The sequence below is a fragment of the Penaeus vannamei genome, chromosome 43 (assembly GCF_042767895.1).
Source record: "Penaeus vannamei isolate JL-2024 chromosome 43, ASM4276789v1, whole genome shotgun sequence".
NCBI lineage: Eukaryota > Metazoa > Arthropoda > Malacostraca > Decapoda > Penaeidae > Penaeus > Penaeus vannamei.
In genome coordinates, this window is record NC_091591.1 from 24022789 (window position 1) to 24050288 (window position 27500).

The 27500-nt window shown below is 42.7% G+C and overlaps 3 protein-coding genes across 8 annotated transcripts in view; 2 read left to right on the top strand and 1 right to left on the bottom strand.

Moving 5' to 3' along the window:
- pps (protein partner of snf) overlaps positions 1 to 4719 on the top strand; it is a 95476-nt gene extending 90757 nt beyond the window's left edge. For all 6 annotated transcript variants that reach the window (XM_070119077.1, XM_070119073.1, XM_070119075.1 and 3 more), the window contains one exon: positions 1460 to 4719. In XM_070119077.1, the coding sequence (XP_069975178.1) occupies positions 1460 to 3252 (1793 nt within the window). In that variant the 3' untranslated portion in view covers positions 3253 to 4719. The remainder of the gene's footprint in view (positions 1 to 1459) is intronic.
- A 5224-nt stretch (positions 4720 to 9943) lies between these two features.
- On the bottom strand, positions 9944 to 10416 carry LOC138860836 (putative zinc finger protein 702). The gene is made up of 2 exons (XM_070119186.1): positions 10337 to 10416; positions 9944 to 10175 (listed from the first exon to the last, which is right to left on the bottom strand). The coding sequence occupies exons 1-2, from the start codon at positions 10414 to 10416 to the stop codon at positions 9944 to 9946; spliced, it is 312 nt and encodes a 103-aa protein (XP_069975287.1).
- A 10083-nt stretch (positions 10417 to 20499) lies between these two features.
- Positions 20500 to 21550, top strand: LOC113820393 (uncharacterized). Its single transcript, XM_070119187.1, has 2 exons — positions 20500 to 20540; positions 20656 to 21550. The coding sequence occupies exons 1-2, from the start codon at positions 20500 to 20502 to the stop codon at positions 21548 to 21550; spliced, it is 936 nt and encodes a 311-aa protein (XP_069975288.1).
- Positions 21551 to 27500: the final 5950 nt, after the last annotated feature.

Here is a 27500-nt window from a genome sequence, read left to right on the forward strand (position 1 = left end):
AGTCAATTAGTAGAATTTGCAACCTCGCTTTTCCTCAAAATAGCTGGAAAACTTTTTTTTTTTTTTCTTCTTTTTTTTTTTTTCTTTCTTTCTTTCTTTCTTTCTTTCTTTCTTTCTAATGCTATCAATATTGACAGTTATTGTTGTTATAAACATTATAATTACTATTTTGTTACTGACATTACTAACAGCAGTAATAATATTAGAAAATATAAAAATCAAGGGAAACAGTAAACCGGTGAGACAGGTAGTTCGCATAATTGTCTCATTGGTAACTTAGTACTTGTGGAGCCATCTGTATGTAAAAACAATTACTAAATTCAACATACACAATGTGACATGTACGTACATGCCATGCCCGGTAGCTTGGGGTTAATCATTTCATTCGGTGATCACAAATTTGGCTATGCCTGGAGAAAAACATTTATTTATTAAATTTCTTGTGTAATACAGACATATTACTATTTAAAAGATGTATTTTTGGCAGTAGATTGGTGAACAATGTTTAGATTAGTTAACTTTTACAATAAAGAAGAATTGATATTGGCTTTCTGCAACTTTGTTCATTTTCTGGCATACTGTAACTAATTACAAAGTAGGATTCTGAAGAATTCATGTAAGGCTACCCTCCCTCTAGGGAAGGTATAGGGTGAGGGATAGAAAGTAACTTCCTAGAATACCATATTTCTCAAAAGGGGAAGGGACTTCACTTTTTAAATTCAGCTCTATCTATTGAAGAAAACAAATACATTGTTGCCACTAAAAATTTCTAAAGTATTCTTAAATTTTTAATACCTATGGCAGAATAGTTATGTTAAAAAAAAAACTTTCTTTTCAACCTCCAATATTACCTGCTGACACAGCTCTCTATTCTTCCATCTTCAGCATACACTGGGTTCAACTTTTGTCTGTAGTTTTTACATATCATTGCTTCCCTCTTCCTGCTGACTTGCATTTTATCCACCCATACTCTTGCTCTCCTCCTGATTGCCATTCCATTATATCACCCACCCCTTTGGTTTCTGTTTCTGCCATCTGTCCCACCAAACATAAGATGCTAGCCAGATATCATTCAGTCTCCACATCAACTCATTGATCAAGATATATTTTAAAGTTCTGTTGAGCACATGAAATTTAATGTATGGTATTTTATGTGATAGATGAAGCAATATTTAGTTTATGGTTTTGATTACCTCTTACAAATTTTCAAATTATTATGTTATCCATTACTCTTTTTTTTTAATTCTCTCTCTCTCTTCCTTCCTCCCCTGTCCTCCCTTCCTTTCCTCTCTCCCCTATCCTCCTCCTCCTTCCCTCCCTCACTCCCCTGTCCTCCACCTCTCTCCCTCCCTTTTTTTTTGTGTGCGTACGAGTGCTTGCATGCATGCAGTTGTATGTGTCTGTTACCAAAGTAAAAGAATCTAATGGTCAGTAAATATATTTTTTTCTAACTTTGCAGATTCTTCAGAAAGAAGTTACACCCCACCCTTACCAACAGATGAGGATATCCAAGAAATTGCCTTGGCTGCGAAGGATTCTGAAGAGGAGGTGGAGGAAGCAGGCATTGGTGAAAGGTCATACACCCCGCCGCCACTCCCAGATCGGTCAGGGGAGTTGAACTTGGGCATTGTGCAAACATCTCTGAAGAGACCAGCAAGAGACTACAAAGAATCATCACTGCCAAAAAAGCGTTTTACCGGTTTAGAGGACCAGCCATCCGAGGCAGACTCATCATTCCAGACTCAGGAGCCAAATAGCCCACCTGAAGAGACTTTCATGGAAGCCTCACTGGACCAGGAATCAATGCTTGCAGAGCTTAACCGTCAGATTGAAGAGCACAAAAAAGAACTGAGTGAGATGCAGAAAACCATAGTCAATGATGACGAAGAGCCCTATAGTCCCTCAAGATCTCACACTCCGCCACTGTCAGGCAAAGAGGAGCTGAAGCTTGATACTTCCAAAATTAGTATTCCATCAAATCTTCAAGAAATTTTAGATAATATTAAACAGAAAGAGGTAGAGATTAAAGAAAAAGAGCAGGAAATTAAAAGAAGGTTAAGTTTGTCAGCTGATCCTATTGTTATGAATTATGCAAAATACCAAGATAGCAAAAATAAAGCTTTAGGAGCATCCACATCTGAAGTGAGTAAGGGGGATGTAGATATGCGACCTTTGTTACATAATAAGGCAACAAAAGATCTTGACCTTAGGGTATTACAGACTACAGATAAGAATAAAGTTCCTGTCTCAAATGAAACAAAACATGAAGAAGATACAGACCTTAGAGTTAGGGACCCTAGACTAGCTCGTGCACAAGCAGCTGCTGCACTTGATGCCAAAGAGAAGGGTAAGACTTTAAGCAAAATGAGTGATGAGGAGCTTCTTGCCAAAGCTCAGGAAATGGAGTCCAATGAGGATGTTGGCAAGCAAGCTCATCCAGGAGGGGCCAACATGGAAGCAATGTATCACCAGCTTCCATACATGCCAGCTGGTCCATCTGGTGGGTTCATGCACCAGGGAGCCCCAGCACTGCCTCCTGATGACATGGGATGTTCCATGGGACCCCCACCTCCACCTCCACCAGGTGTCATGGGGCCACCATCCTTTTCTGGACAACCAGGACCTCCACCTGTGGGCATGTATCCACGTAATCATGGGAGCAGAATTCCAGGCCCACACGGGCCACCAGGTCACTCTGGCCCACATGGTCCTCCAGGTCACCCAGGCCCTCATGGCATGCCAGGTCCACATGGTCCTATTGGTCATTCTGGCCCTCTTGGTCCCTCTGGACATCCAGGTCCACATGGTCCACATGGTATGCAAAATCACCATGATAATATGGGTATGCATGGTATGCCAAATCCCATGAGCTCTCAAGGGCCTGGGGGTCCAATTTATCCAGAGGGTGGTTGGGAAGGGGGGAAAAAATACAGTGGCAGGGGTTGGGGACGGCACTATGACAACCCTCCAAGGGACAGAGACAGGGACTGGTATCCTCGGTCAGGTAGAGACCGAGGCCATAACAGGTATCCTTACAAAGGTAGACGGCACAGGTACGAGGGAAGAAGTGACAAGAGAGGGTGGGAGGGTCATGATGGTCCCAGAGATAGAGACCGAGATAGAGACAGGGACAGAGACAGAGACAGAGACAGGGAAAGAGAAAGAGAGAGAGACAGAGACAGAGAGAGAGATCGAGTGCATGAGGATCATGACAGGGATGAGGAGGAGGAATATCCAGAAATTGATTATTAGAATCTAATATACCTAAAAGAAATGTAAGTTTATTTGAAAAAGGAAAAAAATCTTTTGATACTACAAGATGTAAGATAGTGGATTTAGGTAGAAATGGTCTACCATTACAATAAATGTTATTTAGAAGAAACAATTTAGGGAGAGTTGGCTAAAGTTACTGCCAAGTATATTTTGTTAACAATGAATTAATAAATTCATAATTTGTCAGGTTGGTTATATTGTTAAACAAAAACTAACCAGTGAATTTGTAAATATGTGTATTTGGCATATTGCTGTATGAGCAGAGGAAGGTATATTACTCTTGTTTTACTCTACAAGGAACAGGTTTAACAATTTTTAGTTTAAAATGAAAAGATTTTAATGTTTCCATTAAAATTAGAGATTGAGTTCTCCGCAGTGTCGAGTCCAACCAGTACAGTAAAGCTTCACTTGAATTGTATATTTATTAGCAATATGTCTGCTTTAGGACAAATCCTGGCAGAAGTGACTTCAGTTCTGAATATCTTGTCAGCCTATAATGCCGTATGTTGTGGTGTTATGACATACAGCTGGAACCATTTTGTAAATATGTAGAATAAGGAATTTTAGTGGCTTTGTTGTGTAGGAAAGACTCTGTTCAGTTTTTACATACAAATTACAGTTGTGGTTGTATAGTGATGTATGTGATTATTTTCATGGTTTGATCGATGCAATGGAGGGCATTATTTGTTATAGCTATGTAGACTCATTTTTTCATCTTCATGTCTTATCTTTGCACTAGTTCCATGTTCCATCTCCCCCTTTCTTGAAACGTTACTCGTGGAAGGTCTCTGACCAATTTTGTACAAGAACTTGACATGGAAGTAGTCAATTTATATCACTGTATAGGCACATTTTTTCCATATATTTAGAAAAAATGGTGCATGGCAGTAAGTGGCTGTGTATATTTTATGAACATATGAGCAGGCATTCCTATGAAGAATATATGTATGTTGTTGAGATTTTTTTATATATACAAAGTACCTGTATTTTTAAGCAAAAAAATTTATGCTTGAATAGTCAAAGCAAATAAAATATAATTTTTTACAAGCATTTTCACTTTCCTTAGTTTGTACTAAAAAATAAATAAAAATACACATGAAAATTTGCAAGAAACTGGAATGCCTGCAATCTATGTTCATGACAAGTGTTAATTACAACTTGAATTCCCAAGAACACTATGCTGTGGCATTTTTTCATAAGTGGATGTACGAATGCGAGAGGAAACGACAGGTGGTTATTACAGAGTTATATAAATATGTATATATACAAAATTATATGTACACAGATCCAAGTGCATGATACAATTCAACCTATTTTTCACCGTGTGTTTTCGGGGAGTTTGGTCGCGACTTCCGTGTCATATGTCAGCAGTATTGTTAAGAAATGAAAGCCGTCAAGCTGAAATTCGTCGGCGAAAATACCGTAAATAAATCACTTTAAACCATCCAGATGCCTTTTTATATTTCCCTTTTAATGGGTTGTGAGAGTGAGTGATAAAGTGAGGAAAAGGAGTGCGAGACGAGATCGAAGGCGTGGATGGAGCGTGAATGAACCGTTGGGGTCGACGGCGAAGGAGTAAATAAACGATGACTCGGATTTGCGAAAGTAAACTCTTCTAAAACGACCGAAACAATCTCAATTCGAGGTGGTTTGAAGGAGTATACATCAGTAAAAACTATAGATGAGAAAACTAACTTTTAATTTTTATTCAAACGCCGAGAAAAGGTTTAATGACATTTAGAAAGGGATAAACTCGCAGAACGCGACACAATATTGGAACTGTGTTGGCCGAAGTACGATAATTTAAATATTTGATAGAGTAGTCCTAAACCGTGGGCATAATAGTAACGACAGCAATTACTATTGCAGTAATAATGATGAAGATACTGATAACAGTAGCAGAGGTAATAATAATAAAAATGATGATGGTAATAAGAATAAGAATAAGAATAAGGATAAGGATAATAATAATAATAATTACAACAATAACAAAGCAGCAAGAAGAAGAATGATAATATTAATCAGTAACAATATAAACAATACTAATGATAACAACAATAGCAACACGAAGAACAATAATACTATTAATAATAATAACAATGCGAGAAAAAATTACATCTCAATCTCAAAGGGTTGATGTAACTTAAGTTCTCACCACCCTTATCTTAATAAGTCCCTACGTGAGAGAGAGAGAGAGAGAGAGAGAGAGAGAGAGAGAGAGAGAGAGAGAGAGAGAGAGAGAGAGAGAGAGAGAGAGAGAGAGAGAGAGAGAGAGAGAGAGAGAGAGAGAGAGAGAGGGGGGGGGGGAGGGAAAAGGAGAAGGAGAGAGAGAGAGAGAGAGAGAGAGAGAGAGAGAGAGAGAGAGAGAGAGAGAGAGAGAGAGAGAGAGAGAGAGAGAGAGAGAGAGAGAGAGAGAGAGAGAAGCACAATGGAAGAGATGGTGTTGTGAAGGTGACAAATAAGGAAAGGAAATTAGGGGCATTGTAACCAGAGGCGTCGAGAGCCTGGCCTGGCTGATGGCTCATAGTGGGAGATATGTTTTCTTCCAAAAAAACAACAACATATTTTCGTTTGTACTTCGTGGGCCTTGGTGATGTTGAGATGAAACCGACTCATTTCCTAATGAATATTCACTTATGCTGATAAAGAATCTGATTTACTGAATTTAATAACAAACGATTGTTAAAAGAGAAATCCCTTAAACGTGCTTTTGAATTAATGGCGAAACCACTAATGACGCCGTTGAATTCTTTGAGTGATGGCAAAAAAAGTAAGAAAAAAGAGCACAAAGGATAAACGAAATTTATTGACAATCTATATTTCAGAATGGGATGGGGAGAGGGTAAAAGAATAAAAGCATGAGGGAAATATTATAAAGTTATTCTATACTCATTCCCGAACTTACTTAAAGGCCACAGAGTAAACACTAGTTCGAACCTTTGATCAAGACCACAATTAGAAAACGTGGTTCTCCTTCGTGTTTTTGCACTCTTTATGAACTGGTTACATTTTGCAAATCTATTTTTCTTATATTCTCAGATACAGCCATAACCTCGAATTTCCCATTTCTAATTCCTTACTTGAAATACAAAACAAGGAAAAAATTAATGGCATGAAAGTGTCCTCTTACTAGCGCAAACTAAGAATACTGGCGGCAAATAAGGCTACTGAGATAGGTGCTTTGATTGCTTGCCAGAATAGTCTTCAGTCTGTTTTTTTCATTGATGATGGTTATAGCCTTTTATATGGTCTTCGTCAACTACACATTTTAACTAGCGTAAAACACCCTTAAACTACTTCTTTTTTTCTTCAAGTTACTGCTGCTGGTATTCTCCGTTTTCTAACACCATTTAAATAAAGTGCAATTTTAGTTATTACTTCTACCTTACATTGTATTAATATACATATATATATATATATATATATAGAGAGAGAGAGAGAGAGAGAGAGAGAGAAAAATACGTACTAATTCCCTGCTGACTTTAAATTATCTCTTGCTTAGTTAAGACAGTATTATTAGGTTTGTGAAAATCTTTCCCTCTTCTTAAGTCTCTCTTCCTCTTACACCCTTTACCCCTCCCTTTCTTCCTTTCTTTATTTTCTCTTTTCCTCAATTTCTTTACTTTTTAAAACTGACGTCTATCTGACTGTCCAGTATATCAGTCCATGTTCAATTAGATACAAGTCGCTCGCTATGTTGAGAGGGATTGTAGCCTTCTCCGACATTGTTGACAAGCAAACACTTTCCATTTATATAACGTTGTAAATAAGAATAACAGGCTTATAGTAAATTATTTTTTTCAGGTGTGTTTCAATGGATTATTCCCTCTCATTTACCGAAAAACAATGGCCTGTTGTATGAATGTTGTATGAATCGAAAATCTGCCCATCCATTCACTTTTAAATAGTTGAAAGTTCCATGAAAAAGCATTTGTAACTCTTCACTTTAGATAGATTTTAAAGCATACAGACCCTGATCACAAGAAATAAAAATAATGATAATAATATAATAGAAAAAAACGCAAATAAACACCACGTCTGTACCGTGAGAGGGTTCTCTATTAATGAAAGATGAGGTTCTACAATTCTCCAGTCTTCGTGTCACAAAACTGTATCTTTAAAATAATCAATAACGCTTAAACAATTTGTTTGTTTTGATTCTTTTTTATTTATATATATGGAATATATCTGAAAACTATTGCGGTAATTTTCGTATCATAAGAGAGCAAAAGTAGAGATTTCGTTAAAGAGAACGTAAGAAAACGAAATTTAGCACAGGGGTAACTAAAGAAAAGTAGGTAACGACATCTATTTATCCATCTATCTATCTACATATGTATGTATGTATGTATGTATGTATGTATGTGTGTGTGTGTGTGTGTGTGTGTGTGTGTGTGTGTGTGTGTGTGTGTGTGTGTGTGTGTGTGTGTGTGTGTGTGTGTGTGTGTGTGTGTGTGTGTGTGTGTGTATGTATGTATGTATGTATGTATGTATGTATGTATGTATGTATGTATGTATGTGTATGTGTGTGTGTGTGTGTGTGTGTGTGTGTGTGTGTGTGTGTGTGTGTGTGTGTGTGTGTGTGTGTGTGTGTGTGTGTGTGTGTGTGTGTGTGTGTGTGTAGATATGTATATGTATAAATATATATATATATATATATATATATATATATTTATTTATACACACACACATATATATACACATATATATTCATATGTATATGTATATGTATATGCATATATATATATATATATATATATATATATATATATATATATATATATATATATATATATATTCGTATGTATATGCATTTGTGTATATATATATATATATATATATATATATATATATATATATATATATATATATATATATATACATAAAGGCGAAGACGAAAACGGCAAGGGGAAGGAAAAGAAGAGGTAAAACGAAGAAAAAGAAGAAGACCACATGGGGTAGAAGAAAGACAAGATAATGAAGATGTGAGAGGAGTGGATGGGGAAGGAAGTGGAGGAGGAGGAAGAGAAGATGATGAAGAAGGGAATGAAGAAAAAGAATGATTATTGTTTAATACTTTAAACAAATAGATGTGCTAGGCAAATGGTTGAAACAAATATGTGTTAGAGATCTAAGATCATATATCAGTATGGTAAAGCAATGTTGTGAAAGGAGTTTGATTACAACGAAAATGAAGAAGAAAGAAACAGAAGAAAAAGGAGGAAAATGCAATGGAAAAGTAAAACAACGAAGAAAGAGAGAAAAGGCCGCAAGGGGAGGAGCTTTTGAGGGCCAACATTCCTTCGTGGACACTTCACAGAAGACCGAGAGATTAGACAGAGCTATACAGTTGTTCCTCCAAAAGTGTTGTTTTGAATCACTTTTTTGCTTTCGTGGAACTCCTCTGGTCAACGTGGTAGCACGGGTGTATAGAACAGCTATGGAGTGCTTGTTTCCCCACATGATATTGTTGTCAAGATCCAAGAAAATAAAGTCAGCTCTCCTCGCCATGACCTATGCAGCTTGGTTGTTGTGTTACCCCGAGACAAAGAGCCGCAACGACGTGGAAGTGGTATTGAAGTGCGGCGGCAGGTCTTGCCGTGTGCTGGCGCAAGATCAAGCGGTGAAGGCATTAGAGCGTAAATAAATTTCTTGTGTGTTTCAGGTTAACACGGTAGCGTGGGAAAGACTGCCCTAATTTGCTACTCTCCGTACATGGTAATAAACCCCTTGCGTTTTGTCTTGAGTTTGTGTTCTCCCTTTGCCCTGGCCATCCTTCCAGGTGTCACTTCCTGTGAGCAGCTGCGTGGAGATAAATTGGTTCGAGGTATGAACATTCAGATGCGTGCTTGTGTATGAGTAAGGGTGAGTGAGTAGGATGGGTTGGTGAGCGAATAAATAAATGAGTGAATAAGTAGGGTGTGGATGAGTGAGTGAGTTAATGAATGAGAGGGAGTGTCAGAGCACAAGGTGGAATTTTAAAAATTGATCTGTCATTCTGAATGATTAATGGAACAATATTTAAAACCAATTTTCAGTCGGCAAATACTGTCCGATCAGAGGTCATTGCCCGACTAGCACCGTCCTTTCCTCAGTCATGTCAGTGGCCATCCAAGCACAATGCACCATCCAGTGCAGGCCAGTTGTCACGGGCCTGCACCATCCAGTGCGGGCCAGTTGTCACGGGCCTGCACCAGTGACAACGTGCCCCACAGCATGCTTGTATTTCTTATTAAAGAGCGTTCGTAGCATTTTGTATTTTATGTGCTTTACTAGATTACATTAATAACAGAATGATCCACTACAAAGAGCATAAGTAAAAGGATTCTCTTTTGTATGCACTCTCATGTGCCTCCCGGGATTAATTTTCTGTGAGAATGATTTCTTACATAACTCACAACTATATGTTTTTTTCTTTTGTATGCACTAGCATGTGTCTTACAAGATTCCCTCTCATAGTAAACACTGGAAGTATATGAGTTCCTTACTATATACGTTTGAATGAGCAAACCCTGATTACCTTTTTGCGTATGTATATGCCTTACTACAATCTTACAGACATAGGGTTTCTCTAGCGAATGTACACTCGTGTGCCTTTCTAGACTGCTCTTTATGGCGAATGGCTTACTACAGCCTTCACACCCAAAAGGCTATTCTTTTGTATACTTTCTCATGTGGTACACAAGATGATGCTTCTGAGTGAACTGCTTTCTGCAAACCTCAAAGGTTTTTCTTTTGTATGTAGCCTCGTGTGGTACATTGAATTGGGTTTCTTAATGCACATCTCACACCTAAACGGCTTCTCTTTTGTATGTATTCTCATGTGCTTCACTATATGATCCTTCTTTGTGAAGTGCTTGCTACAAATCTCACACCTATGCAGTTTTACTTTTCCATGCACTCTCATGGTATCACATTTAACACTGAAAATGTTGCATATTTCACACACACACACACAAAATCTTCTTGCTCCCACAATTTCCTATTTAGCCTCTTCACAACCTTCCTTATGTGTCTCCTGATTACTATCTGATGAATCTATGTTTTCACAATCCTCAGATACACATGACACTGATAAAGACAAAGGATCTTCATCTCTTCACGTCCAAACTTTAAAGTTATTTTGAACTGCTTCCTCGCCATGACTTGATCTCTTCAGACATTTGATGCTGATGGTTTACATTTACTTCGTCTTCAGCCTCTACACAGATAGCATTCTCTTCGGCTTCTTCCTCTTTGGCTTCTTTCTTTTCCTGGTAATTATCCTCACCCGTATCTTCAATCCTCTTTCCATCATGTTGTCATGATTTTTGTGTCCAAACACGTGTCATTCTTATCAGCAGCTGAAGTCTTCTTGGATGTCCTAAACATCCTGAGAAAGAGAAAAAAAATGTGAACTCAGTGTTCTTATGTTGACAACAAATGATTGTATCTCCCATCATGTTATTAACTGAACACACACACACACACACACACACACACACACATACACACATACACACACACACACACACACACACACACACACACACAATCACTTTCCACTGTTTTTGGAGATAGTGAACTGAGACTGGCATCCTTCTAATTCAATTGCAAAAGTGTAGAGATTACTGGACGAGTCCCATCTCACATTCCAAAGTTACCTTTTCCTCATTACTCACGCATTAAACACTTAAAGGGGTATATATTACTCCCAAGTGACAATAATCAATCAAGTGAACAAAAGGCAACTGCTGATGCATTGCAAAGCAAGATGAAGCTACTTGAGTTACTAGATTCATCATAGCTTTATTCTTCACGTTTTCATTAGTAAGAAATCCATATGAATTATTTTTTGTTTATTTTTTTCCTGGTTTGTAGATTGGGTTAACTTTTTTTTTTCATTTCTAGTGGGTATTCACTTATTTCCCAATATTTATTGACGTTTTTAAAGATCCTTTCTACTATATATCTGGAGCATTATTTTAGAGTTCATATGTAATATCATCTGGTTCATAATCTTTCCCATTTTTCGTTTTTGTAGCGTATGCTAATTCTTCTAAAGTTATATCTTTATTCATATAACATTCATTGTTGCTGTTCAGTATTTCGTTTTCTCCTACTCTTGTTAGTGTTTTTTTTTTTTTTTTTTGGGGGGGGAGGGGCTTGCTTGCTTGCTTGCTCGTTATATTTTTATATTCTCGTCTAAATAGTTCTATTTTTTTTATATATTTGGATCACTGGGAAGTTATTTATTAGAGGGTACATACTTGTTATTTTATTTTATTATTTTTTGAAATTCCATATTTTTGGAAGGAATTTAAAAATTTATATAAACACAATGTTTCCCATGATTCTTATTTTTCTCTTTCGATGACATGTTTAGCTTCTGCTAATAGTTTGTTATAATTTAGTCTAGTCTTTGTACTAGGTCTTTTTCTCCATTTGTTGTAAGCTTTGATTCTTTTATTTATTACTTCATTACATTTCTTATTCCAAGGTTTGTTAGGCTTATTTTTTATGATCAAAATCAAAGTTGAAATGTTTTTTCTCCTTTTTTTATTTTTATAAATTAAATTGAACGCTAAGTGTGTCTTCTATTATATATTTATGAAATTCAGATTTATTTATAGCATTGGCTAATTTCATTGTATTATTGAAGTTTGAAGTTGATGATTCCCCTGACAGCTGAATTAGTATTATATTTTTGTTTAGAGTTACTTAAGTATTGGGTTCGGTTTTGTTAGTCCTTGCCGGTTGAAACTGCGTGAAGGTCAGTATTACTGGAAGTGCAACCCCTCACATAAATTAAAAGAATTTGATCTTACCATGTAGTAGAACACATCATTCTATGAAAGTTTTCTTCTGTACCATTTTCTCCGCAAACTGATAATAACGGTAATATATAGGAAATAAAACCCTCGATTTCCAGGAGCCGCAGTAACCTTCCGCCTCCAGCGCCGCGACAAAATGGCAAAAAGTCGTTACGAGCGACGGGAAATCGGACGGATTTGTAGCGGATGACGTATGCGAGGGAAATCAAATGAGCCAATTAGATTCGTGCGTGAACGTGACGTGAAAACAGACACTCAATAGAACCAATCAGATATGGAATAGACCATCACGTGACAATAGAAGCTGGGCCTAGGAGAAGACAGTTGAAATTCAAATCAGAAAAGACAGACACCAGTAGTTCACCACCAGTTAGTCGAGGCCATGAAACTGTAGCCTTCGCTGTCCGATAAGGAGCGGCGGCTGGCGATCGCAGTTCCCGCCATCAATGACCTGGATGACCCTGACGACCCCAGTGACCCGCAGTCTGGCCCGTCTGGAGTTAAGGCTGAAGGGAAGATGTGATTCAAACTGTTCCTGGGTCTGGCCTCTCTAATGCTGGAAAATGCAAGGTGAAAATTTTGTTGACGAGGGGGCGGCAACTCCCCTGAGAGGGGGTTTAAGGAAGCGAAGCCCCTATATCTATATCTATAGGCAGCCCCCCCCCCACTGAATGGGGTTGGATTAGATTGAACTCGTTAGTTTTACAAAGCTCGCAGTGTGAATGTTTGTAGCGGTAAGCAAGTCGAATCCATTTTGTTTTGAACAGGTGTTCGGTTTCATTAAAATGGGGGACAACGAACACACAAAAATGTACAATACTTTGAAATAGCTGTATAAGTAAGTGAAACAAAAATGGGTGTAATTCAAAAATAATCTTAAGATTTGGCATAATGAACAAAAAATGAGAAAATGAGTGAATACCAGATCAAAATGATGTTTTCAGGAGGAAGAATTACTTTAAGTAAAGAGAATGTCGCTAATCACAACGACAGTGATCATTATCAAGAACAGAATTCATAGGTAACCAAAGCTTTAGGTATTATATTGTAGTGTGATCCGTCAAACCCAGGGGTCCCGTCCCAGTTCATCAAGGCACTCTTAGTATTCTGCCCTCCCTTGATGCTGGCGGGGAATACAGGCGCAAATAGACCTGGTTAACCCCTGTCAATTCAGTCCCCTTAAGTGGTAGCGTGGGGGGGGGGGGAGACTGAATCATGAATAAGGTTGTTCCAGTGTGAATACCACTTTCTGACGTTCAGCCTAACCATATGATAAAATACATACTAAAAAGTAATCTAAGAAAAAAAATACAAAAGTAAAAGAATGTGCTAAAGGCACCTAAAATTACCGACTCGTATGCAAAAACTAAAAGAGAAGACTTCCAGAGTGGAGAGCCTGGCTGAAGGCCTTACCATAAAACAAAGACAAAACCAGCAAGTCTGGCGTCAGAGCTGAAGGCTTAAAAACCCTTAAACCTAAAAGAAAAAAAAATACGACAGTATAAAACCCGAGTCTGGTGACACCGAAACAGGAAAACTAAAACTAAAAGGTCACTCAAATTATTAAATAAAAGGATGTTCAAATTATTAAATAAAAATGTTAAGATCACGTCCAGCTCCTATACAAAAAATATCAGGAACTCAGTACTTAACTTATATTCTTCCGTGATCGTCTCTGTGTTCGGTTCAAACAAATATGGCGACACTGCCGGTTCAAAGCTTCGGAGGATAGCGAAACACATTCGTTGACGTCTCGACTCGTACTGTTTATTGTTTCTTTTTCAATGCCCCGGTGACGTCAGAGGCCAACCATTTTTACAAAATATATTCTTATAATAGATTAACTAAAACTGTGCATAAAAATGAGGAAAAATAAAACTAAAAGTATAAAATAGAAATCACAAGAAAATAAAATACAATAACTAAAATGAACGAATAAACACTATGTAAAAATGCTTCCCCTACAACTTAAAATGAAAACTAAGTAAAAACGAGACCTTAAAACTTTACTGAGTGTTAAAACACTAAAATGAATAAAAGCTGAAGATAAAAGGGTAATAAAAAATGTCTCGTTAAATCATGACTAAAAATGTTAAGAGAAAACAACACAATAAAAAGGGGAAACTAAAATAAAACAATAAAACTCAATAAAAACGAGAAAAAACAACCAAAAAAAAAAAACGAGGTGAGACAAATAATCCTCCAACACGGCAGTCAGAGCGGGAGAGCGGAGAGGACAAGATGCAGCATCCAAGACCACCTTACAGAATTCCTCCCCCGCTCTGGGTCAAAGCGAACAGCGGAGACCTGGAAGATAAAAGCAAGCCTGAGTCCTGACAAACAAAGGAGCGGACATAAGTTTGATAGGTGATCATAAAAGAACAGTAATATTAAATAAAAATCCCATCACCATAAAACAAAAATCAGGAGCATCTGGTAACATCTGGTTGTATCTGGTCTCAATACTCCCAGGACATGACGTGGTGCAGTGGAACCAACAGATGAACAGCAATCTCTAATTGCAGTGTGGCACACAGCCAAGGGCGCACTGACAGTAGAGTCCCTACAGCAGGCTAGCAGCAGCACTTGAACCAGCGTGGCACACAGCCAAGGCACACTGAGTCCAAGCTCCCTAGCACACAGCTAACAGCAATCCTTGATCCAGGATGGCACATAGCCTGGGCGTACTGGATCAAGGTCCCTAGTGGGTTGAGCTAACGGCAATCCTTGGTCGGCATGGCACAAAGCCTGGTCGTACCAATCCAAGGTCCCTAGCACACAGGTAACAGCAATCCTTGATCCAGCATGGCACATAGCCTGGGCGACTGGACCAAGGTCCCTAGCACATCGAAGTAACAGCAACCCTTGATCCAGCATGGCACATAGCCTGGGCGTACTGGACCAAGGTCCCTAGCGCATCGAGGTAACAGCAACCCTTGGTCCAGCATGGCACATAGCCTAGCCGTACTGGACCAAGGTCCCTAGCGCATCGAAGTAACAGCAATCCTTGGTCCAGTATGGCACATAGCCTGGCCGTACTGGACCAAGGTACCTAGCGCATCGAAGTAACGGCAACCCTTGATCCAGCATGGCACATAGCCTGGGCGTACTGGACTAAGGTCCCTAGCGCATCGAAGTAACAGCAATCCTTGATCCAGCATGGCACATAGCCTGGGCGTACTGGACCAAGGTCCCTAGCGCATCGAAGTAACAGCAATCCTTGATCCAGCATGGCACATAGCCTGGGCGTACTGGATCAAGGTCCCTAGTGGGTTGAGCTAACGGCAATCCTTGGTCGGCATGGCACAAAGCCTGGTCGTACCAATCCAAGGTCCCTAGCACACAGGTAACAGCAATCCTTGATCCAGCATGGCACACAGCCTGGGCGTACTGGACCAAGGTCCCTAGCGCATGCGTATTGTTTGACGGGTTGCTTGCGGGAGACGCCACTGGCGGGTACATACAGGTGTTGTTTGCCCCATATCAATCCTGTGCTGAATGCCTGGGATGTGGCCCACAGCATCCTCACCTCCATCAAAAAGGGTACTGTAACTACACAGAAGACTCCGCAACTCCTGGCGTTGATCTTCTCCTAAGTGATCAGGCATCTGGTTTTCAGTCTCCAAGGCCAATGGGTAATCTGGGATATTAGCAGCTTCGATTGCGGCAAGGGCTTGTGATGGCGGAAGATCATCAGCAACATCAGTGGCAGTGCTGCCATAACCAAAATCCTCTATCCCAAAGGTTCTGTCAAACTGGTCTTCCTCCCACTGGAAATCCTCATCTTCCCTTTTGTCTTCACTCAAATCTGGATAAGCAGAGTTGCAGGCATTGGAGTCGGAAGTCTCGGCGGCTGAGGTTTCTGCCGTAAAAACAGCCTCGACAGCAGATACCATCCCCAAACATGTCCCTTGTGTTAATCGAATTGGCCTTGTTGTGCTGTTGACTGCCCACACAGGGCATCGCCGTCTAGAAACAGTACTCAGCACAAACGGTGATATGTACACAGTTGTTACTTGCGGTGTAAACAATACATCCCCATCATCAGAACAAGACCTTGCCACTACACCCTCCAAGAAACGCCCACTGTGTGGTGGAAGCTCTGTAGTTCGGTAAAGGTGCACAGCAGAAGAGATGTCAGGTGGTGGCAAGCATTCTCTGGAACTTCTGGTGTGGTCACTCTCACTACACTCAGCTGCAGGGATTGGGCATCAGTATAATTCACATGAAACTCCTGGCCTTCTAAAGTCAGGCAGGTGCTGTCATCCTGGGACCTTGAGGACAGGCTAAAGGTGGTTCTCAAAAAGTCCATCCCCAGGAGTATGTCTCCAGGAAATCGTACATCACACAGTGACCGTATGGTGCATTTCAAGGTCTGAGTTTAGACAGAAAACAAGAGTTACTTCACTCGGTGTTGATTGGTCGACCAGACACGCCTCACAGAATACTGAAAATCTTCCTCCGACGTAGGTGGTTATGAGGATCAATCCGCTTGAGAGCTTGGGGTTTAACAATTGTTGCTTCAGATCCTGTATCAATAAAGCAGCGAACTGAAGAACCACTAACATTGAGTTCTGCAACTGGCCGTCCAGTAGGCCCTGTCACTGCCATTTCCTTCTTGAGAGGTAACGTCTCCACGTGAGGTGCTCCTTGGATCGGACCTACCAGCAGCTCCTGGAGCTTGGTCACCCTGGCGCTCACGAAAGGGGCAATCTCTTACCAAATGTCCTGGACCTCTGCAATGGTAGCATCGTCGTCGCGGAGACTGTGGATCTAGGATCTCAGCCCTGGCTCTGCACTCAGATGTACCGTGAGTCCTTACCCGATGATGCTCACACCACCTCTCCCTGACAGGTGATCGATGATAAGGTGGACTGGAACGCTCAGCAGCTACCAGCATAGCATACAAATCCCGACCCCGTGGAGAGCGATTAGGGTGGTAGGGATTTTCCTCTGCTGATGAAGTATCGCTATGCCTTATTCCATTGCGTGAATTCCAGATGCACTGTGCTGTTTCGGCTATCTGGGTTGGGCTACCATCTTCTTTAACAGAGAGGAAGTCTTGGAGTCATGCAGGGATGCCACTCAGGAAGACCCTCTTCACTAGTTCGGATGGATCACCAATGGCCTCGCGGTGATCCCTGTATCCCTGGTAGACGTGCCCTTCCAACTGCAAAAAGAAGTCCATTGGTGCCTGGCTTTGTGTCATCCGGATGTCGTATAGAACCTTGTAGAAGTCCGAGGAAGTGTAGATACCTCGGAACTTACTACGGAGAGCTGCCTTGAATGTGTCCCATTCTGTGATCGAGTCGAAGAGAGGGGAATTAATGATTAGCTCGACTGGACCTCTGCAGTTTGCCCGCGCTGCGTAAATGAACATCTCTGATGTGGCTGGCTTCACAATGTTCTCAATTGTCCGAATCCAACTCTCTACTGCTTGGTTCTTTTTGAGCGGCTGTGAGGCGGAAGTATCCCCCTTGAAGTGCGGGACAGTTTCATTCGTGAACACATAGGAAAATGGCGTGCCAGACCACTGAGACGAAGAATGTGCTGACTGGGGATGCTGGGGCGAAGACCTAGGCTGGAACTGCTGCGGCAGGGATGTTTGTGGGTCATACGTGTGTCGACGTTCAGGATACAGCTGCTGCTCTGGTATTGGAGTGTGGGGGCGGCTCCGAGGAAGAGGCTGAGGAGGAGAGCGGCTTCCATTAATGACAGGAGGCTGCTGATGGTGGTCTTGACACCTAGTCATGGTATGTCGTACTGAGGGGGCGAGACGGCGGACCTCTGCTAGCTCCTGGTCCCGCTGCTGAAGTTGACGACGAAGCTCTTGAATCTCTCGGTCTTGGGCACATTCCATGGGTGCTGCTGCAACACCTGACCCCTGTAGTCGTTGGCGGGTCTCAGTCAGCTCCCTGTTCCGTTCCTCTAGCTGGCGGCGGAGCTCCTGAATTTCCTGTTCTCGGGTATGTACCACAGGCATGGGTGCAGCGTTCGTCCGCAGTAGTTGAAGGCGAGTCTCCTCCAGCTCCCTGTTGCATTCCTCCAGCTGGCGACGGAGTTGCTGAACTGGATCCTCCTGGTTTAGTTCTCTCTCCTGTGGCTGATGGAGGTTACTGTCTGCTTGCTGTTCTTGATTTAGAGTGCCTTCCTGCATGCGATGTTCAAGGGCCTCTTCATGGCGCTGTAGTCGGGCATCATTCTGCTCCTTGTACTCCCGTACTTCTGCAACTAGAGAGTTCATCTTCTCCATGATCTGGTCAAACATGGTTACTTCTGTGACCATCATCTGGACAGCCTCGCCTACGTCCGGGTTAGAACCACCTGGTATGCGGCGTGGTGTTGGGGAGACTTCACGGGATGTCGGCTGGCTGCTCATCCGGATGTTTCGACGCTGCTGGAGTCTCTGGTATCGCTCCTGCCTCTCCCTGCTGTTCGGCATGCCAGGAACGCAGCAACCAAATACTTGAAGCTCTTCACGCACAAATACAAACTACTGCTGGCGGGAAACAAAACCAACACAAAACTGACAATCCACTGGATCACAAAGAAGCCATTCATAAGCATAAACTGCTGCACAGAGCATAAACTGCTGCACAGAGCATAAACTGCTGCACAGAGCATAAACTGCTGCACAGAGCATAAACTGCTGCACAGAGCATAAACTGCTGCACAGAGCATAAACTGCTGCACAGAGCATAAACTGCTGCACAGAGCATAAACTGCTGCACAGAGCATAAACTGCTGCACAGAGCATAAACTGCTGCACAGAGCATAAACTGCTGCACAGAGCATAAACTGCTGCACAGAGCATAAACTGCTGCACAGAGCATAAACTGCTGCACAGAGCATAAACTGCTGCACAGAGCATAAACTGCTGCACAGAGCATAAACTGCTGCACAGAGCATAAACTGCTGCACAGAGCATAAACTGCTACACAGAGCATAAACTGCTGCACAGAGCACAAACTGCTGCACAGAGCACAAACTGCTGCACAGAGCACAGACGCTGCACAGAGCACAGACGCTGCACAGAGCAAAGACGCTGCACAGAGCAAAGACGCTGCACAGAGCAAAGACGCTGCACAGAGCAAAGACGCTGCACAGAGCAAAGACGCTGCACAAAGCAAAGACGCTGCACAAAGCAAAGACACTGTACAAAACAAAGACACTGCACCACCAAAAGTGAACTGGCTGGGGATAAAAGGGTTAATAGAAAATAAATGAAAACATCCTAAACTAAGTGAGCCACAGTAAAACTAACTAGGCGAGCTGGCGATTAGCAATAAAAGAATCAAACTCTGAAAGAGAGAAGGTAAAAGCTGAAAGAAAACGTCCAAGCTCTAAAAACTACCAAAAGTAAAAACTAAATACCCTAAAAACCTGTGAAAGAGGGAAAAACAGCAAAACATAAAACACAAAAACCAAAAGTAAAAGAAGTGGCTCACCAACGACTACTTAAAAGCATGCATGACATAAAAAAAATAATGCTGGACGTCTCAACATCAGAAAGTGATTACTCAAGAGCGTTAACATGATCATTCACTGGAACATCTCACCGCAAAAGCCACCAAAACCCACCCGTTGTAGTGTGATCCGTCAAACCCAGGGGTCCCGTCCAAGTTCATCAAGGCACTCTTAGAATTCTGCCCTCCCTTGATGCTGGCGGGGGATACAGGCGCATATAGACCTGGTTAACCCCTGTCAATTCAGTCCCCTTAAGTGGTAGCGTGGGGGGGTGGGAGACAATCATGAATAGGGTTGTTCCAGTGTGAATACCACTTTCTGACGTTCAGCCTAACCCTATGATAAAATACATACTAAAAAGTAATCCAAGAAAAATACAAGGTAGAGGTTGAAGACCGCGACGCGCGTAGATAGAGGAAAATGGACACCGCCATCTTATAGAGCGGAAGAAATAGAGTAGGATAGTGGTAATTTTAAGATGCACAGGCATTATATTTACCGTTAAACGGAAAAAAACCGCGGCGCTGCGCGCCGCGCAGAGCCTAAGTCCAAGACATCCTTTCACAGGCAGAGTTCTTTGTTTATGTTTACATTTTCTATAAGCTCGTTTTCTATATCTTATTCCATTTTCTATAATTGCGTTTTCTATGAAGGTCACGTTTTCGGTGCACCACTTTCAACCAACCTGGAATCATTGCCGATTACGAATTATTTTTATACATTATTTTATGTTATTTATAATGAAATTTCCTCAATTAAATTTATGCTTAGAGATTATATGTTGTATTCTGTGTAATGTGGTTAATTTACCATTACTATAATCTTTATCATAACCTTGATTGATTGTTAACAATCTAACAATGCTACTGCCTTGTTACATCAATTGCCTTCCAATCGGAACAATACCCAATCTTATTACGTCGTCACTTGCCTGTAAGCCACCGTCATGGCAACTGCAAGTGATTTTTGTGCGGATTGTGACATGGGGTAAGTTTAAATGTTTATTATTTATATTATTAAATGTTTATGTATTTTCAAATATAAAATATTTTTGGCTTATATCATAATGGATCATTGTTTTTAATTTATTATATCATGATAGGTATGGGCACTTCTGGGAAAAGTACGGCACCCAGCCTTCCCTCTTGCTCGATCTTTGCCGTACACATGGCCTCATTTTGGAGGCCATGAAATGTCCAAAATGCGACGGCGAATGCCGTCGCGATGATAATTTAAATTCATTTAGGTGCGACAAGACCCCCCCAAAAAATAATCGAAAAGTTAGATGCAATTTCAAAAAATCACTTTTTAAGAACACCTGGTTTGATAATAGCAAGCTCGATTTTGAAACTAATTTAAAATTTGTAAATTTGTATCTGCGAGAGAGGTTTTCTTACGCATCTGCACGGAGCGAGTTTAATTTCCCAAACCGGACTATTTGCGGTTGGGCGAGCTTCTGCCGGGAGGTTTTAATTTTCTGGTGTTTTGAAAATCAATCCGACAAAATTGGTGGGTCAGGGGAAATTGTCGAGATTGATGAATCTAAATTTGGAAAACGTAAATATAACGTAGGTCGTGTCATTGAAGGTCAGTGGGTTTTTGGAGGAGTATGCCGCAAGAGTAGGGATTTTTTCCTCGTTGCCGTGGAGACGCGTGACTCTCTCACTTTGCTTAACGTCATTAAGGAGCGTATCCACCCAGGGACAACGGTCATTAGTGATTGTTGGAAGGCATACAACTGTTTGGAGAAAGAGGGCTATCAACATTTAACTGTGAATCATTCATATAATTTTGTTGACCCCAAAAGTAAAGCGCGCACAAACACGATCGAGCGGAAATGGAGGGAAGCGAAGATCAAAGTGCCCCGCTTCGGCAGGAGGACATACCACTTCGCCGGGTACTTGGCTAAGGCCATATTTCAAATGAAGTACCCGGCGGAGAACAAAAGATTCCATCAGTTCCTCCTTGCCGCAGCTCGCCTGTACCCTCCGCACTGACGGTATGTGTTAAATGTATTGATAATGTGATTTGGTTATAATTAGACATCGTGCTAATAAGGGGTGTGTTAAATTATTTTGGGCAATCCTAATTAAGGCAGCCGCGGAAAGTGTATTTGAATTATTTAATAATGTTCGTACATGCCGGGGAATTTAATATTTTGTGGGGACCTCACTGGCCGTGCTTTAATTCAAAATCAAAGGTTGCCTTTCTACAAATCTCGATGTCTGCGAGATTTCTGAAAACTACGGCGAAATACCCCCACGGAGATATCGGCAACACGGACACCGGCGCGGCGCATGTTGCAGCGGCGACGAATTTTCGTTCGTCTTTCGATTTTATTCCTAAATTTTAAATTTCTATTAAACTATTTCTCCCGTGGGTGTCTCCCCTACGTGCCCCTGAAGATTGAAATGTGTAGGCGACAAAAACGAAATTGGGGCGGGTGTCTTACTTATAATTTACCCGGCGGGGAAGTCTCATAACTGAGGCGCGACAACAGGAGGTTAGTACGTTTTAATTTGTTTTAAACGATAACCGGCAAATTGCACATGTATATTGCACGGAATATAAATCATACATATTAATAAAATGCGTGTTACAATAAGTGTTTAATTAGAATTTTACAATATCCGCATTATTTAAAATTATTAACGGTTTGACACAAGTTCGTTGGTTATTGTTATGTTTCGGTATTCAGGTTTGTATGATTACGAATATGTTATAATGTAAAAAAAATATTGTATATCATATATCGAGTTCGTCCGCATAACGTTTTGCGCTTGTTTAATTTAGCGGTGTTTCATTCGGCGTCCGTCTGACAAAGTTTGGCTCTTATTTTTTTATTATACGGCCTTTCTATTGTTGCCGTAATATAAATTTAGGCTCGTCTTTCATATAATTACAATTTGTATAGATTTTAAAGTGGTATTTATTTTATTCAGACATTTACAGGTTGCTATTGACATCGTGCATTCCCCCCCCCCCAACGGAGCTTCGTGAAGTCGATTTATCCCCCTCATCCCTCCCCCCTCCCCCCTACGGAATTAGACTCTGCGAGGACCACCTCCCCCCTTTGGAGGGGGAGGGGGGAGGGGAACCCCCCCCCCCCCCCACACGTTTGGAACTTAGTCTCTGCGAGGGTGCGTCGCGGTCTTCAACAATTACCGGTGGTTCTTCTCAAAAAGTCCATCCCCAGGAGTATGTCTCCAGGAAATCGTACATCACACACAGTGACCGTATGGTGCATTTCAAGGTCTGAGTTTAGGCAGAAAACAAGAGTTACTTCACTCAGGGTGTTGATTGGTCGACCAGACACGCCTCGCAGAATACTGGAAATCTTCCTCCGACGTAGGTGGTTATGAGGATCAATCCGCTTGAGAGCTTGGGGTTTAATAATTGTTGCTTCGGATCCTGTATCAATAAAGCAGCGGACTGAAGAACCACTAACATTGAGTTCCGCAACTGGCCGTCCGGTAGGCCCTGTCACTGCCATTTCCTTCTTGAGAGGTAACGTCTCCACGTGAGGTGCTCCTTGGATCGAACCTGCCAGCAGCTCCTGGAGCTTGGTCACCCTGGCGCCCATGAAAGGGGCAATCTCTCACCAAATGTCCTGGACCTCTGCAATGGTAGCATCGTCGTCGCGGAGACTGTGGATCTAGGATCTCAGCCCTGGCTCTGCACTCAGATGTACCGTGAGTCCTTACCCGATGATGCTCACACCACCTCTCCCTGACAGGTGATCGATGATAAGGTGGACTGGAACGCTCAGCAGCTACCGGCATAGCATACAAATCCCGACCCCGTGGAGAGCGATTAGGGTGGTAGGGATTTTCCTCTGCTGATGAAGTATCGCTATGCCTTATTCCATTGCGTGAATTCCAGATGCGCTGTGCTGTTTCGGCTATCTGGGTTGGGCTACCATCTTCTTTAACAGAGAGGAAGTCTTGGAGCCATGCGGGGATGCCACTCAGGAAGACCCTCTTCACTAGTTCGGATGGATCACCAATGGCCTCGCGGTGATCCCTGTATCCCTGGTAGACGTGCCCTTCCAACTGCAAAAAGAAGTCCATTGGTGCCTGGCTTGGTGTCATCCGGATGTCGTATAGAACCTTGTAGAAGTCCGAAGTAGTGTAGGTACCTCGGAACTTGCTACGGAGAGATGCCTTGAATGTGTCCCATTCTGTGATCGAGTCAAAGAGAGGGGAATTAATTATTAGGTCGGCTGGACCTCTGCAGTTTGCCCGCGCTGCCTAAATGAACATCTCTGATGTGGCTGGCTTCACAATGTTCTCAATTGTCCGAATCCAACTCTCTACTGCTTGGTTCTTTTTGAGTGGCTGTGAGGCGGAAGTATCCCCCTTGAAGTGCGGGACAGTTTCCTTCATGAACACATAGGATAATGGCGTGCCAGACAACTGAGACGAAGGATGTGCTGACTGGGGACGCTGGGGCGAAGACCTAGGCTGGAACTGCTGCGGCAGGGATGTTTGTGGGTCATACGTGTGTCGACGTTCAGGATACAGCTGCTGCTCTGGTATTGGAGTGTGGGGGCGGCTCCGAGGAAGAGGCTGAGGAGGAGAGCGGCTTCCATTAATGACAGGAGGCTGCTGATGGTGGTCTTGACACCTAGTCATGGTATGTTGTACTGAGGGGGCGAGACGGCGGACCTCTGCTAGCTCCTGGTCCCGCTGCTGAAGTTGACGACGAAGCTCTTGAATCTCTCGGTCTTGGGCACATTCCATGGGTGCTGCTGCAACACCTGACCCCTGTAGTCGTTGGCGGGTCTCAGTCAGCTCCCTGTTCCGTTCCTCTAGCTGGCGGCGGAGCTCCTGAATTTCCTGTTCTCGGGTATGTACCACAGGCATGGGTGCAGCGTTCGTCCGCAGTAGTTGAAGGCGAGTCTCCTCCAGCTCCCTGTTGCATTCCTCCAGCTGGCGACGGAGTTGCTGAACTGGATCCTCCTGGTTTAGTTCTCTCTCCTGTGGCTGATGGAGGTTACTGTCTGCTTGCTGTTCTTGATTTAGAGTGCCTTCCTGCATGCGATGTTCAAGGGCCTCTTCATGGCGCTGTAGTCGGGCATCATTCTGCTCCTTGTACTCCCGTACTTCTGCGACTAGAGAGTTGATCTTCTCCATGATCTGGTCAAACATGGTTACTTCTGTGACCATCATCTGGACAGCCTCGCGTACGTCCGGGTTAGAACCACCTGGTATGCGGCGTGGTGTTGGGGAGACTTCACGGGATGTCGGCTGGCTGCTCATCCGGATGTTTCGACGCTGCTGGAGTCTCTGGTATCGCTCCTGCCTCTCCCTGCTGTTCACTCTTCACGCACAAATACAAACTACTGCTGGCGGGAAACAAAACCAACACAAAACTGACAATCCACTGGATCACAAAGAAGCCAGAGTTCATAAGCGTAAACTGCTGCACAAAGCAAAGACGCTGCACAGAGCAAAGACGCTGCACAGAGCAAAGACGCTGCACAGAGCAAAGACGCTGCACAGAGCAAAGACGCTGCACAGAGCAAAGACGCTGCACAGAGCAAAGACGCTGCACAGAGCAAAGACGCTGCACAGAGCAAAGACGCTGCACAGAGCAAAGACGCTGCACAGAGCAAAGACGCTGCACAGAGCAAAGACGCTGCACAGAGCAAAGACGCTGCACAGAGCAAAGACGCTGCACAGAGCAAAGACGCTGCACAGAGCAAAGACGCTGCACAGAGCAAAGACGCTGCACAGAGCAAAGACGCTGCACAGAGCAAAGACGCTGCACACAGCAAAGACGCTGCACACAGCAAAGACGCTGCACACAGCAAAGACGCTGCACACAGCAAAGACGCTGCACACAGCAAAGACGCTGCACACAGCAAAGACGCTGCACACAGCAAAGACGCTGCACACAGCAAAGACGCTGCACACAGCAAAGACGCTGCACACAGCAAAGACGCTGCACACAGCAAAGACGCTGCACACAGCAAAGACGCTGCACACAGCAAAGACGCTGCACACAGCAAAGACGCTGCACACAGCAAAGACGCTGCACACAGCAAAGACGCTGCACACAGCAAAGACGCTGCACACAGCAAAGACGCCGCACACAGCAAAGACGCCGCACACAGCAAAGACGCCGCACACAGCAAAGACGCCGCACACAGAGCAAAGACGCCGCACACAGAGCAAAGACGCCGCACACAGAGCAAAGACGCCGCACACAGAGCAAAGACGCCGCACACAGAGCAAAGACGCCGCACACAGCAAAGACGCTGCACACAGCAAAGACGCCGCACACAGAGCAAAGACGCCGCACACAGAGCAAAGACGCCGCACACAGAGCAAAGACGCCGCACACAGAGCAAAGACGCCGCACACAGAGCAAAGACGCCGCACACAGAGCAAAGACGCCGCACACAGAGCAAAGACGCCGCACACAGAGCAAAGACGCCGCACACAGCAAAGACGCTGCACACAGCAAAGACGCTGCACACAGAGCAAAGACGCCGCACACAGAGTAAAGACGCCGCACACAGAGCAAAGACGCCGCACAGAGCAAAGACGCCGCACAGAGCAAAGACGCCGCACACAGAGCAAAGACGCTGCACACAGAGCAAAGACGCTGCACACAGAGCAAAGACGCTGCACACAGAGCAAAGACGCCGCACAGAGCAAAGACGCCGCACAGAGCAAAGACGCCGCACAGAGCAAAGACGCTGCACAGAGCAAAGACGCTGCACAGAGCAAAGACGCTGCACAGAGCAAAGACACTGCACAGAGCAAAGACACTGCACAAAGCAAAGATACTGCACAAAGCAAAGACACTGCACAAAGCAAAGATACTGTACAAAATAAAGACACTGCACCACCAAAAGTGAACTGGCTGGGGATAAAAGGGTTAATAGAAAATAAATGAAAACATCCTAAACTAAGTGAGCCACAGTAAAACTAACTAGGCGAGCTGGCGATTAGCAATAAAAGAATCAAACTCTGAAAGAGAGAAGGTAAAAGCTGAAAGAAAACGGCCAAGCTCTAAAAACTACCAAAAGTAAAAACTAAATACCCTAAAAACCTGTGAAAGAGGGAAAAACAGCAAAACATAAAACACAAAAACCAAAAGTAAAAGAAGTGGCTCACCAACGACTACTTAAAAGCATGCATGACATGAAAAATAATGCTGGACGTCTCAACATCAGAAAGTGATTACTCAAGAGCGTTAACTCATTCACTGGAACATCTCACCGCAAAAGCCACCAAAACCCACCCGTTGTAGTGTGATCCGTCTAACCCAGGGGTCCCGTCCCAGTTCATCAAGTAACTCTTTGAATTCTGCCCTCCCTTGATGCTGGCGGGGGATACAGGCGCAAATAGACCTGGTTAACCCCTGTCAATTCAATCCCCTTAAGTGGTAGCGTGGGGGGGGGGGAACTGAATCATTAATAGGGTTGTTCCAGTGTGAATACCACTTTCTGACGTTCAGCCTAACCATATGATAAAATACATACTAAAAAGTAATCTTAGAAAAATACAAAAGTAAAAGAACGTGCTAAAGGCACCTAAAATTACTGACTGTCGTATGCAAAAACTAAAAGAGAAGACTTCCAGAGTGGAGAGCCTGGCTGAAGGCCTTACCATAAAACAAAGACAAAACCAGCAAGTCTGGCGTCAGAGCTGAAGGCTTAAAAACCCTTAAACCTAAAAGAAAAAAAAAATACGACAGTATAAAACCCGAGTCTGGTGACACCGAAACAGGAAAACTAAAACTAAAAGGTCACTCAGACTTCCTACTTTGAAAAGTTAAAAGTTACAAATAAAACAAAGAAAAAAAAAAACAGCCAAGTTCATTTAAAAAATAAATAAATAAAAGGATGTTCAAATTATTAAATAAAAATGTTCTTAAGATCACGTCCAGCTCCTATGCAAAGAATATCAGGAACTCAGTACTTAACTTATATTC

What these genes read in the sequence shown, in the direction of transcription:
- LOC138860836 (XM_070119186.1), bottom strand. Translation starts at nt 10,416, where the DNA reads ATGGCGAGGAAGCAGTTCAAAATAACTTTAAAGTTTGGACGTGAAGAG. An exon ending in TGTCTTTATCAGTGTCATGT is followed by an intron (nt 10,176 to 10,336) that starts GTATCTGAGGAT and finishes TGATACCATGAG; the next exon opens with AGTGCATGGAAAAGTAAAAC.
- LOC113820393 (XM_070119187.1), top strand. Translation starts at nt 20,500, where the DNA reads ATGGCAACTGCAAGTGATTTTTGTGCGGATTGTGACATGGG. An exon ending in TGTGCGGATTGTGACATGGG is followed by an intron (nt 20,541 to 20,655) that starts GTAAGTTTAAAT and finishes ATATCATGATAG; the next exon opens with GTATGGGCACTTCTGGGAAA.